A 15,114-nucleotide genomic window follows, 5' to 3' on the forward strand; every position below is an offset into this window, starting at 1 on the left:
TGGAGTCTCTGCAATTTACCTCAGCCTGGACTCTCTGGATAGCCCACTCTAGACCATGCTCTTTCTCAAGAGCTTACTTAGAGAACACTTATAATTGCTTTATATCTCAGTTCAATAGTTGTTTTCATAATAAACTATCTTGATGTCTTTGACTGCAATCAAAGCCCTCTTTTACACATTCTTCCTCATAGCAGTTTTCAGAATTTTAATTTTACAATTTCTGCCATTATGCGGTTTATGACTATATGCTCCAAGGACAGGCTCTGTATTATTTTTGCTTACAGTAGTGTCACCAAAACATGGTGCTGTCCATACTATAGATATTAAAATATAGAGCCATTGGCTCATAGGTCAAAAACTTATTTGTAAAGTAAATTATATTTTGAGGAAGATAAATTTTAACATGTTGTTCAATTTATAAAATCACAGTAAAAACAATTTGAAAAATCAGAGCAATAAATTTAATGCTGAAATTCAAAGTCATTGATATTCCTTAGAATTGCAAAATGACTATAAAATGACTGTACATGTAATGCTTTTCCAAGTATAGTGGGGCCATATTAGGCATTCAAATGTTTACTAAAGTAGAAAAGATCTGGATTTTATAATCTAAATCTTATAATCCAGATCTTTACTAACTTAGTAAATATGTGAAAATCATAAGATCTAGATCAAGGCTGGGCACAGTGGCTAATGCCTAGTAATCGCAGCACTTTGGGAGGCTGAGGCAGAAGGATTTCTTGAGCCCAACAGTTTGAGGCCAGCCTGGGCAACATGCTGAAACCCTGTCTCTATAAAAAATAGAATAATTAGCCAGGCGTACTGGCACATGCTTGTAATCCCAAATACTTAGGAGGCTGAGTTGGGAGGATCACTTGAGCCCAGAAGGTTCAAAAGGCTGCAGTGAGTCATGCTCATGCCAGTGCATTCCAGTCTGGGCATCCGAGTAATATTTTTTTATATTTTATTTTATATTTATATTTTACATTTATAAAAAAAAAAGAACGAGATCAGTTGTCTCCAAGATGGAGTACCCTTACTGCAAAGGTTTCTGAAAGAATGTAATAAAACTTCTAATTAAACATTTTAAAAACTCATTTGCTTTGTAAATATGTGTATATGTGGATGTGTATATATATAATTATGTATATGTACACATAGGTAAATACCATATAATGTTTGTTAAGTATATATACGATATATATAATATATATAACAATATATATGAATACATAGTGAGGAGGAAAGAGGGAAAATGAGTAGTTAGCTATTTTTACTAGAGGAAATATTCAATCAAAAATCCAGAAACCTCTGATCTAGTTGAAAATCTCATACTCTGTCAGTTCCTTAAACCTTCTACGATACTTCTGAGCTGGATGGTAACTTGAACATAAGTATCTGGCTCTGTTCTTTCTCCCTACCTCCACCCTGCTGATTACCTGTTACAAAAACTAACAAAACAGAACAGAGAAAATACTGCAACAAAACTGGAAACCAAAGAAGCACCAAAGTCCTTAGACCAGCAACCTGGAGGAATTTCTACTAGAAATAGTCTGTGCATGGCCAGATCAAAGGCAGGCCAACTGAATCTCTGTATGTGTGGGAATAGCCTGTCTGGCAAGAAGAAACTTCAGCAACAAACAAACAACACCCTCTCATTAAATGAGGCAGTCAGATGGTATATGTGGATCCTAATCAGTAACTCCAAGAAACACACCAAGTACTAAAGGCCATACTAAGCTGGGTTCCAAGTAGTAGCACAGAATTACTTTATTTGTAATAAAAATTACCTTATCCACACATGTGTGCACACAAGCACACGCACAACTCCAACTAACTCCTGGCTATCACAGCAAACACAGAAAACAAAAACAGAGGCAAAGTCTCCCAGTGTGATCCTCTACCACTGGTTTCCTCTTCATTTTGTTAATCTACAAATGAATCAAATGAAGCTACAGGAAATTTAAACTTTCCCCTTCCCTGTCACTTTGTCAATTGCTAAATCATCTGGGAAAAAAAACATACAATCTGCAGCAGAACTCATCTCAACTTCTATCTGTACAAGCCCAGTTATTTTTGAGGACGACCAAGGGTCATGGGATGTGAAATAAGATATCACAGTCCAAAAGCAGGTTGTACATTGAAGATCGGTGCATGTATCTTCCTATGAAGTTGTTATTGCAGTGAACAGGAAAAAAGATATTTCCTGTAACTTACTATCAAAGTAATTCACATTTCCTTGTATTTATGGAAGCAGGAATTACAGTTACAAGAAGACACACGTATCTACGCAACAAAAAAAAAAAAAGAAAAAGAAAAAGAAACTTACAATGATGGCAGTCAACAAGATTTTAAGTACTGCGAAAACAAAGTCAGCACATGGAAGACCAGGTCATGTAATTTTCCCGTATCTCAGAGGAAAAGAATAAACAGATAAAAAATGATCAGAAACAAGGCTGGAGACACATAGGCTGATATAGGAAATTCAACACACTAATAAAAGAAATTATAAGAAGAAGATGATAAATGAGGGGGAAAAAATCAAAGAAATGATCAGGGAGAAGGGAAACTTACCCAAATCTACAGATCAAAGAGGCACATGAAAAATCAGAAAATGATGAGAAATAAATAAATAAATAAAACCTCACACCTGAATGTATCCTGATAAAATTCTTATATTTCAAAGATAAAAAGAAAAAAGATCTACCAGCCTCTAGGCAGCAAAGAGAGAGACTAGGTTATCTGTACAATTGTGGTAAAGAAATTACAAACCAAGAATCTTATACTTAGTGTGATGTATGAGAAAACAGAAATTGTGTGATGTATGAGAAAACAGAAATTGTGCTTGAGATGCTATGATTATTAATATCCTATATCAAAGCAAGTTGTAAAAAGGGCCACCATGCAGAAATTTAAACTGGGTGGTAAAGAACTACAATTCAGGGCATAAAAGAGCTGAGTGTTGTTAAATGTTAAGAAAAACTTAAGAGGAAGATTTTTTTTTAAGAGGAAAGAATGCTATACCTACTCAGGTATTTCCCCCTTGACTTCAAGTCCAAAGTCACCTGCAGAAGGGGCAATGCAGTAGATTGTGTCTAATGCCACCAGGAGGACAAGGAAGAGGCTGTTTAGCTGCTTTGACAGTGAAGCCAGAGGAAATTTCTGTTATGTTGGGACCTGCTCACCTCCCTAGCTTTGTCTGGGCATAGACCAGGGGAGGACCACACACAGGAGTGAGCCAGGCTCAAGTCTCTAGGTAAGCCATCAGTTCGTAGTGGGCTTCTAATATTCCAGGGGGTTCATTTGAAATTAGACTATTATTTAGTATGGGAAAAATTTACTAATTTGTAACTGTGTCCGATTATTTTGATTGGCCACAGGATAACTTATTCGATAAGAATACCCTAAGACATGAAGACTTGCCTAGGATTTCTTCTAGGGGAAAGGGAAGAACCTTCCCCATTAAAAATTAAAACGGGCAGTTGATGACAAAATTTTTTAAGTTAAGATTATACCTAATAAATCCTCTTTGCCCAACATAGTTGTTATCCCCAGCCAAAGAGTCAAAATATAAGAAGTCAACAGAAGAAGTTCTCAGAAACAAAAAGTTTAGAAAGTCCACTAACACCTTCTCTTCCTGAAAGTTTACTCAAAACACTCTAGCCAAATGCGAGATTAATTAGATTTAAAATTCAGTAAGAAAACTGTAGTATACAAGATCCACTGCTGAGCAACAAAATAAGTAAAATTCAAATCTAAATAATAGTATTACAGCAACAAAACAGAATTTAAATGTTTCATGTCCTTAAAAGAAATATAAGGTAGTATGTAATAATCTGTCTGTAACAACAAACTGTAAACAATGTAACTATCCATGATTAAGCCGGCCTCAATATATCACAACAGACCTACATGTGCTTACATAACTACCTCTCCCAGGTAAATTTTTAAGTAAAATAAAAAGGTATAGAAAAATATAATATGATGCTATTTAAATATAAATATATAGAATTTTTCTAAATTTTAAACCATAAACTAGTGGTTTCTATGAGAAAGCTTTTTAACCATGTTCAAATTTTATATTCTTTAAACCTTAAAGACAAAAATTAATCTAAAATAAATGAACTTGCTATTTACTCTCACACTAATAAAGGAAAAAAAACAGCAAAAATCTCCACGTTGGGGCTCCATGAATATTCATAAAATACATAGAACTTTAGGCTCTTTTTATCTGCAAAACATTTGTATTGTTCAATTCTATTAAAAGTGAAGTTTTACTAAGAAAAATCTAATGTGTACGATTTTAATAACAATAAACTAAAAGTATGTTTAAAAATGCATTTTTTTTCTTTATCTTCTGAACTTGATGACTTGGATTTCAAAATGGATTCCTTACTCAAACGTCAGAGAATAATACTAGCACAGAAGAAATTGCTATAATGGAACAGTCATGAACTTTTAAACCTAGACTTCTGTTCAAATGTCTTAGTTATCTTCATCTGTAACATGGAAATAAGAAGATCTATTTTCCAAGAATTATACCACATGGCACTTTGTAATGGGAAAATACTCAGAAGCTGGTATTATTATTAAAAGAGTAAAGAAGTGAGTAATAAACATAAAAATCTCCAAGGCTTTCGTGGGAGAGGTTTCTCTTCAATATAATCACACCCATGCTATATATAAGCCAAAGTCACTGAAGCCTAAGAGGTCCTGGTTAGCTCTGGTTCCACTTTATCACAAGAGAGTCAAGAAATCAGTTCAGAACCCATGGTACCACAGAGAAGAGTGCAGTAGAACTAGGTAGTATAATGGCAGCAAATTGCCTATGCGCTGTCTCATGAAAAGAAGAGATCCAGGCAGGGTGCGGTGGCTCATACCTGTAATCACAGCACTTTGGGAGGCAGAGGCGAGAGGATCTGTCAAGCCCAGGAGTTCAAGACCACCTGGCCAAGATTAAAATTAAAAAAAAGAAGAGAGCCAACATCCTCATAATGTGCACTGCAGACACCACAATTAACAGGAACAATTACAGGGGAGAAATACTCGTTGCAACAACTTACAAAATCTGGCCCCTGAGTATACTCAACCCAGCTTGCCAGGGCCTCCTCCAACATATCCTATACGTATAGAGAACTTCAATCTATGAACACAGTCACAGAAAATCAAAGGCAACATGTGATACTTTTCCTTATTTATATGCTTATTTAATAATTTTTTATCAATTATAATTTCCTACTGCTTTTAGCATAGATATTGAATATCAAACTAAAAAGAATGAGTGTATGTTTTCATCTAATGACAAGTTTGGTCAACTTTTGAAAACACAACAGGATCCTTTTGTCAAATAATCAAGTTATTAACAGAATATCAACATATGAAATGGGAAAAATAGAAATTCAGTCTATTCCTTGTCACTGTAATGCCTATAGTGAAACCCTGTGGATGTAGGAGTCCACAGAACACAATGTGTAAAACAAGAACCTTGTAACAAAATATTTTTAAGTTACAAAATAACACTTCATCAAAATAGTAAGAAATAATTTCTTAATCTCATCACTTCAACAACCACAAAATAAAAACAGATTATACTTCTAATAGCTGCTGTCCAAACAAAAATCAAACAAACAGACAAAGACTGCAGTTGTGAAAATGCAACTAAATGTGAAGAACATTGCTGCAAATATCTCAAAAGTCCACAAGATGGTGATATTTAGTAAAAAATTAATACATGATCAAAAGCATTGCATGATATTCTTCAGGATTTTAAAATGTTTGTATCTTTGTAGTAAAAGAATGTTTGCTAAAAATTACAAATCAGAATACTGATGAGAGTGAAGTCAAGTGATTTTATTGAAAGCAAGAAAACATTTCAGAGAAAAGATTCTTCCACCTTTGCATCAACAATTTCCTTCATCACTGACCTTGCCTAAGAGGAATTATATTTGAGATTCCACTTGTACAAGAATGAAGATAATGACAAATTTAGAGGGAAGTTATCATGAGGCCCTTCAAATATGTAATCATTTTAGACTCTCTAAATAATTAATATCGGCTTAATTATTAAACTGCTAACAGGTATTTTCAATAAAACACTCATTTGATTTTCCTGAACATCACACAAGAGAATTTTCCTTATCCCAACTTTGTAAGTGAAGAAACTGAATCAGGAAGTTTGATATGTAGTAAAATACAGAATTATAAGATTCAGCAATTCCCCTCCTAAGTATACACCCAAGAAAAATGAAAACATATACCTACTTAAAAGCTTGTACATGAACGTTCACAGCAGCATTATTCATAATAGCCAAAAAGTAGAAACAATCCAAATGTCCATCAATTGATGAATGGGTAAAAAAAAATATGGTATATCCATATAAAGGAATATTATTCAGCAATAAAGGGAAATGAAGACTGATACATGCTACAACACAGATGAAACTTGAAAGCATTATGCTAAGTGAAAAGAGTCAGTCACAAAGAACCATGTCTTGTATGATTCCATTCACATGAAATATCCAGAATAGGCAAATCCATAGAGACAGGAAGTAGACTGGTGGTTGCCTAGAACTGGGAGAATGGGGGAGAAAGTGAATGCTAAGGGGTACTGAAAATGTTTTTAGGGTACTGAAAATGTTTTACAATTCATCGTGGTAATGAATGCACAACTCTGAATATACTAAAAGCTATTGTACTGTACATTTTAAATGGGTGAATTGTATGGTATCTGAATTATATTTCAATCAAGTTGATTTTTTAAAAAGCTTTCTAATTGATTAATATAGATAACAGGAGAAAAAAGAGTAAATTCGCTATGCTTTCAATTTGTAATTCAGCATCAGATATGGATTTAGACTCCGTAACTATTCCTTCTCTCTTTCACTTTCCCCCAAAACAAAAAAAAATGTACAGTAATTCATTTACATTGTATGGTAAAATGAAGATACATAGAGAAAGCTCATTTCAGGTATAGGCAGATGAGGTGGCAAGCATAATTTGATCTTTAGTATAGATTTGAAGAGATGAACAGGTGTAGGCAGGAGTTTCACAGAACTAAACCCAAGAAGACTCATGGAGCTACAATGTGGACTTAAAGGGAGAGATAAAGGATTCCTTTATTTTTTAAAATAGTGGTAGGAAAACACACAATATTTACCATCTTACCCATTTTGAATAGTACAATTCAGTAGTGTTAAGTATATTCACATTATTATGCAACAGGTCTCCAGAATTTTTTCATCTTGCAGAACTGCAGAAGTATACCCATTGAACAACTCCTCATTTATCCCTCTTCCCAGTCCCTGGGAGCCACTATTCTAGTTTCTGTTTCTGTAAGTCTATTTTAGATACTTCATGTAAGTGAAATCCTACTGTATTTGCCTTTTTGTGACTTATTTCACTTAGCATAATGTCCTCAAGGTTTTTCAGTGTTGAAGCATGTGATAAAACTTCCTTCTTTTTAAAGACTGAATAACATTCTATTGGAGATATATATATATATCACATTTTGTTTATCCATTCATAGATATTTGGGTTGCTTCCATGTCATGGTGATTGTGAATAATATTGCTATGAACAAGGACTCCTCTATCTTAATATCCTACTTTCTCACTATTATTAAGCATAAACAAATACCTATTAAGATATATCAGCATTCCCTCAAGATGTCTTTCAAAGAATATGAATATATGTTTGGAAGAATAAGGACCTCACAATTACAAAAGTTTAGTAAACACTAAGGTAAAACAGATAAACAGGTTTCTCTATTGCAGGACTCTCGTGTGTGTGTGTGTGTGTGTGTGTGTCTTTTTTTAGAGACAAGATCTCATTCTGTTGGCCAGGCTGGAGTGCAATGGTGCAATCATAGCTCACTACAGCCTTGAACTCCTAGACTCAAGGAATCCTCCCGCCTTGGCTTCCCAAGTAGCTGGGACTATAGGCAGACACCATCGTTCTCAGCAATTTTTTTTTTTTTTTCAGAGATAGGATCTGCCTGTGTTGGGATTACAGGGCATGAGCCACCAGCTCATTGAAGACACCCAGTTGTCTTCAATTTTTCCATGTGCACTGTGAATTCATAGGAGACTATACTATAGGCGGTTTTCCCCTAAACTTATTTGATCAGGCAGTTTTGGTGCAGGGTCTCTTGAATTTCTGTTTCAGGCTGCAGTCTGGGGAGTCCAGTATCAACTGAACACTGAAATTAAAGTTGGACTCTTTTGTACACTGCCTTGAATAGCCATATGTTTAAAACACATTGATGTTAGAATGATAACAATGATAGCTTGATCTAATTAAAAGAAGCTAGATTTTTTTTCCATTCTTATATACCCTTAGGGCTGAAAGGAGCCCCGGCCATAAAGCCAACAAGAACAGTATCATTTTGCTGATTAAAAAAAAAAATGCAGGCATCCCTAATTCATATTGCAGTACTCTAAAGGTACTGGACATCTGGTCTCTACCTCTGGAGTATCTGCAAGGAAAGTATAATAAGTGTAATATTAATATAATAACTTCATTACAACCAGAAATTAGATATATCAGGAATTATTCAAGAAAGAAGTCTCCCCTTCTGAACTGAGACTAGTAAAGCTTATATCCAATGCCCTTATTTTACTTCCACAAAATAATAAAAAGGGTAATTGTAAAAAGAGCCTCAAGTCACCTAAAAAGCTTAAGCTTTTTTTAGTACAGAGGTATTTTTTTAGTAGAGAGTTAACTGTAGCTCTCAAAACTAAGTAAACTAGGAGAATGCAACTCTCAACTATGAAAATTAACAAAGGTATTGTTAAATGTGTAACTTACTGCTATAATTTGGTCCCCAATTTGGATTCTGCCATCATGCTCAACAGCACTGCTTTTTGTAATGCTCTTTACAAAGATTCCTGAAGGTTCTAAGATTAGAAATAGGTTATTTTTCACAATTTTCAAAGCACATTCAAAGAATATCCATCTTCAATTCTCCAAATATAAAGCTCTAATTTAGAATAAATATGTATCATCTAGTAGAAACAGAGGCTAAGGAATAAAATAATTGTTTTGTCTGTCTTAAATACAATATAAGAGTCGCCTACACTAAATTATTCCTAAGGAAGTTTTCAACCAGTTTATCCAACAATGTGAAACATGTAATATCAACTCAATATTCTGTAAGAGATATCAGAGGTAACTGCCAAGTTTAAAAGAATATTTAATGTTTAAAATTACCCAATTTTTTATCTCCAATGTAACCAGCAATGGTAATTCCTAATCCTTGGACATTTTTAGTGAGTTCTACATCAAATGTCTCACTTTCTTCACCTTTCTGAGTAGAAGCATCAACCTAAAATAAAATCAATAAATATACAGTGAAATAAATATGTAAAAAGAAAGCCAGGGGCCTACTTTAATTCTCTAGCAGAGAATTATAATAGAGATGATACCTTTAATCCTGAACACAGGGATAGGCATCATCATATTTTTTCTCAGAAAGGGATGTTAGGAATAAGATTGAACCTTCCCTTATCAGAGAATACATTATTGTTTGCGTATACTAAATTTTAAATCAAACCGTTTTTTTTTTAGCAAACTCTATTTTCAGAGATGGCTCATCTTAATTTCTGAAGAAGTTAGGATGCAGTATAGCTGAAAAACTAATGTTATGAATTCAGATCAACAAGTTAAATCTAGCTTTGCCACTTAATCTAGAAAGAAAATATCACTTTTGTCAACTGTCTATCAGGAAAAGAATAACAACAACTAGACAAGCTACCATTTATTGAGCAGTTTGTGTGTAACTCAGAATTAAGACTTTACATGTCTTAAATCCATTATTCCTCATAATTCCTCATAATTCAGCATCCTGAATGATAGCTGAAAGTGGGTTTCTCAGATGTCAGCCTTCTCTAATAGAATTGTTACTAATTCTATGTTGGACAGAAGAGCAAGTCTCCCTAAAATTAAGCACTAGTTAATTGGTACAATATATCATCGATAAGCTATTGGTACTATGTATTAGTATGGTGTCAGCAGATGCTACAGAGAACTGTAGGAAGGGCACAACAAAATCAAAGCTATAGAGTCTAATGGACAGTCAGGTTGGGGCTAGCTGATGTTTTCTAATTTCTTTAAACAAACTCTGACAGTCCACTTAAATGAGATATAATTTTACAGTAAAGTTTGATTTATTTTTTTCATTGCACATAATTATCTGTGCAAACTTAGCAAAAGTTTAAAGTTTAGATAATTACAAGAAAATGACAGGATGAAATCTGCTTCAATTGAAACAAATGTGTTTTCTATTTTTAATAAGACTTATGCGAGTGCTATTTTAGAGAGTGGCAATTTGACTATCGAATGGTTTTAAAAGGGGCACAAGCTTCAGAAATGATGATATGCACAGAACAGATATTTTTCTAAGCTTTCAATTATATCAAGTGGTTTTCGGTATTGCATTCATTTATATATCGCTGAATAAAATGTTTTGTTTACCACAAAAGAATGCCATTTAAACACTTTCATAAACAAGCTTTCTTTACTTCTTTCTCTTTGCAAAAAATAGCAACCAAATTCAATTCCTAAAAACAACAGAATCATGGAAATTACAAGTGTTCTAATAAAGTTTTAAAGGGCTTGTGGAGGAGGTTAGGATATTAAAAAAGAATTTGTAGCAACTGCTTAGAAAAAACTTCAATAGAACAAAACAGATTTTTTTACATCTATGGGAAAAGAATATAGGACTTGTATTTACTATAAGGCTTACCTAGAAACTGGGTGTAATTCTCTTCTTAAATATTTAAGAGATTTCTGGATAAATTATTTTGTTAATATTTATCTTCTGTAGTCTGGTGACCTATAAATCTGCTGATATACCCACTGCTTTCCAATAATTTCAAAATTTTCTAGCTTTTTCCATATCAAGTTAAGGACAAGGATGGAATACTATGCATATGAATAGAGCTTTTGTTATAACACCAAAAGAATAACTTTTGTTTAAAAGTATATAACTGGGTCAGAATAATGACTACTTATTACAAATCTGATAATAGTTCTAAGACATACTTTAAAACAATAACACTAAAAGGTTTCAGTAAGCCTTTTTCATGCCCACCAAGCCTGCCCTCACTCCTCAACCTCCACACATTCAAAACAAAAACAAAAATATTAATGGAAGGTTGATGAAAGAGAATGATTAGAACTATGACCCACCTTACAGAGAGTCTTCTAACTGAGAAAAAGACAGAATTAAACATTTTAGATATCAGTACCAAATAATTTTTAAACTTTTATCCATACTTTTAAACATTATCCTCACAAATGTGCTGCTTACATAAAAATGTAAAATAATCTAGCATTTTTAAACAACCTGTTTTTCATTTTACACATTATTCCTGATTAATAAAATATTATTAGTGCTAAAGCATCCCTACATTTGAATTTCATTACATTATTTAGCACTAATATATGAACATTAGTAAGTCTAGTTTCTAAATAAACATCACTGTCGTCATCTAAGTGCTATTTCTCTGACTTTCACATTAACTATTCTTAACTACTTACCCGCAACTCTGGAGTTGAAGTTGGGGATGAGGAGAGGGTGATGCCCAAAGCAGTGGGTGCTGTATGTTCTTCTATGGCACCTCTTGCAATCATCAACTTAACTCTATTTCCACATTGCCTAAGGACTTGTGCTACTTGCTCACTGCTCATTCCTGCTAGATCTGTGTCACCAATCTTTAGAATGTGGTCTCCACTGCATAAACGCCCATGCTGAGTAAAACAATATTGAATAATTAGACTATTATTATTTTAACTGCATCAGAAAAATCGCAAATGAGGAGAGGGGATTAATTTTTAAAAAAGCAATAATATGAGTTACCAAACAGGACATAAAACACACGGTTATAATATGAACTGTCTTTTGAAACATCTTAGCATCATTCGGTGTGATGCAATAAATGAAATCTACAAATATTCTTTAAATCAATAGTTCATATCAACTTTCCATTTTGACTTCTACCTACCAAGAGTTCATACGAACTTTTCACTTTGATTTCTACCCAAATGCCTTTTTGTGAATTTTTTGGAGGGAAAGAAAAAAATGCCATTAAGCAAAGTTGTATATAAGTCACTATGCAAATATATATTACCTAAAATATGGTATAAACCACAAGAAAGCATTATATTAATATCACAACTTTCTGCCTGGCTATTTCTATTATAAATGTCCCAAAAGAACTCATGTGCAGGTGAAATACTTGTGTAGTGAAAATTCTGAAAGATGTGAGGAGTGAAAAGCAGTCTATGAGCCTCCATACACATGCAGTCCATTAACTTTCTGCAATGATGGAACTCTTCTGCACTACTCAATACAACAGCTATGGAGCTCTTGAAATGTGGCTAGTCCAACTGAGAAACTGAACTTGTAATTTCATTTAATTTTAATTAACTTAAATTTTAATTTTAAAGGTGATATGCAGACAGCTACAGTATTGAAGAGTACAGCTCCATACTGAAGATAAAGCATGTAAATATCACATGCTAGTCAACTAGAGACATTTCATTTGATGCTGCTAGATGCTAGCTAATGTTTAAAAGGAAGAAAAATTTGCATACTATTATATTACTGTTAATACCCCTACTGACAAGGTTGTCATTAAACAGGGATTTCATTTATGAATACAGGAAATATTTGACGAACTGGACTTCCTAGTTTAAGTTCAGACACACATGTACGAACAACCACTTTATTTTTTAAAAAGTTATAATCAAGGCAAAACTTACTTAAACCAGTAAGCCTTATCAAATTAAAATATAAATCATAACAAATGTGTTAAATCTTTTCTCACATATATTGCAACAATATCACATATCATAAATGAAAATGCCTCAATAAACTACTTAAGTGATAAAAACAGGCTGTGTTTCATATACAAAGACGGTATCAGTGACCCATCACTAAAGCAACAAGTTGAATTTTTTTGCCTGAATAATAAAGTATATTTTCCCATAATACCTTGTGACTACAAAACAGCTGACTAGGTTTATAAATATGAATTATGACTATAAAATAGTAGCTACCTCCACAATTATCAAATCCATAACCTTGGCTTTAGTCTGAGGTTCAAAAGTGTTAAGCCCATTGTCTAAAACTATAATTTAAGATTAATGTCCCTTTTCAAAGGTATTCCTCCCCTAGGTCTAAGACAACACTTCAGGGACACTCAATAAAACCAAAGATTCTAACTCAATTTCTTTGGCATCATCTAAGGCCAAAGTTTCTTCTCTATAACAAAAAAAATGTAAAAGATGTACCCATATTATTTGATAACATAGCATAAAAGATCTATTGATGTAGCCTACCTGATCAGCTACTCCTCCAGGCAGAATGGTTTTTACTATCACACCAGTTGCTTTTCCTCCTATGATGCCAAATCCCAAACCAGATCCGTCATTCACCAATTCAATAGTTTCCACGTGTTGCCAGTGAACCTACAAACAAAGCTCATATATGAATTTGTAGAAATTTATAAAGCACTAACATTTTATATTACAGTAGAAATTTTTGTGGTTATTAAATAATTAAATTCAGACATAATGAGTCCTAACAATGTCCCTTTCACTTGGTATACTTCCCTTTCAACAGAATGTAAGCGCTACTGACAGAATCATTCTTGAAATTATCAATATATCATCATAATGATTTCACTTCAGCAGTTAAAGACAGGCACTGATTTGCAAGATCTTTTGTAGCACTTCTTACAAAAAAAGAAAAAGATCAAGGGAAAAAAAAAGGTCACATGTTAAGAATGTCTTCTGCACAATCCTGCCTTGAGGCAGGATTCCAAATTAGATGACTTCTTAAAAGTTACTGACAGCTAACTGTAACAATATAATTGTATAATTTTAAAATCAAAATCAACAATGTATTTGTCTACAGATAAAGTCAATTTTTGTTAAAGGACTACATTTTCCATTTTTAAGGAATGCTGTCAAAGGAAAAAACTACACAAAGAAAAGTAATGGTTGTTTCAGAACCTAGAAGCTTTATCATGCTTAAAGAACAAATATTCCAGGCTAGGGAAAGATAAAAGAATAGTCAGACAAAAACTAAAGAAGTGCAAAGACCCTACACAAATTAGAAACTTGGAGATAACCAAAAAGAACTTGAAAAATACGTTGTTCCTTTTGAAAATTTTAAGTACTCACTGGATTAGAGTGAGCTGAAATGGTGCTGGCTGCAGATGGAGAACGGGAAACTATGGGGCTGACGAGCTGAGGCAAAGAGCCTCTGGCGATAACTAGCTGGACAGTATCCTTGGCTTTCTGCAGGATGCTGACAGCCTGCTGATGTGTAATTGTCTGATCAAGAGCCTGTCCATTGATAGCAAGAATTTGATCAGTTTCTTTCAATCTTCCATCTCTATCAAGGATGAAAAAGGGGATAAAAGACAATCTGAGAGTTCTCAAGGAAATGACAGCTTCTTTAGCATGTATGTTCAAGTCATTTTTAATCCTAGTTTTAATTCCAATACTCTAAGCTTTTTCCTGCAGTTCTACTTTTAAAAAAATATACGCTTTGGCTGCAGGTCATCAACTCTCGTAAGGTTATTCCACTGCTACTCCTACTCAACTCCTCCCATTTAAAAGTACTCTTTATTTCAGCTCCCCATTCAGCCTACATGACATCTTGGATATTCCCATCTTCTAAAAATGAAAGTGGATATACCTATACAGTTGGCCCTCTGTATCCATGGGTTCCACATCCACAGATTCAACCAACTGGGGATCAAATATACTCAGAAAAAGTAATGCCACAACAATAAAAAAAAAATCACACAAATTTTAAAAATACAGTATGACTACTAATATTTACATAGGATTTGCATTGTGTTAGGCATTATAAGTTAAAGATGATTTAAAATATATGGAAGAATGTGCACAGGTTATATACAAATACTATACCACTTTATATAAGGGACTTGAGCATCTGCAGACTTTAGTATCTGCAGGAGTCCTGGAACCAATTCCCCACGGATACTGATGGACAACTATATTAAATTATTGCTTTGGGTATATAAACAAATGCAACTCGAATTATTTTGGGTCATTTCCAGTATAGTGATTTTTAAAATC

The 15,114-nt window shown here is 33.6% G+C and overlaps 1 protein-coding gene across 24 annotated transcripts in view; it reads right to left on the bottom strand.

The window, feature by feature from the left end:
- LOC105489102 (multiple PDZ domain crumbs cell polarity complex component) overlaps window positions 1-15,114 on the bottom strand; it is a 175,392-nt gene that overhangs the window by 103,625 nt on the left and 56,653 nt on the right. For all 24 annotated transcript variants that reach the window (XM_071077786.1, XM_071077783.1, XM_071077781.1 and 21 more), the window contains 5 exons: window positions 14,188-14,401; window positions 13,342-13,470; window positions 11,539-11,748; window positions 9,208-9,322; window positions 8,806-8,894 (listed from right to left, as the gene is read on the bottom strand). In XM_071077786.1, the coding sequence (XP_070933887.1) occupies window positions 8,806-8,894; window positions 9,208-9,322; window positions 11,539-11,748; window positions 13,342-13,470; window positions 14,188-14,401 (757 nt within the window). The remainder of the gene's footprint in view (window positions 1-8,805; window positions 8,895-9,207; window positions 9,323-11,538; window positions 11,749-13,341; window positions 13,471-14,187; window positions 14,402-15,114) is intronic.

Source organism: Macaca nemestrina, chromosome 14, assembly GCF_043159975.1.
Source record: "Macaca nemestrina isolate mMacNem1 chromosome 14, mMacNem.hap1, whole genome shotgun sequence".
NCBI lineage: Eukaryota > Metazoa > Chordata > Mammalia > Primates > Cercopithecidae > Macaca > Macaca nemestrina.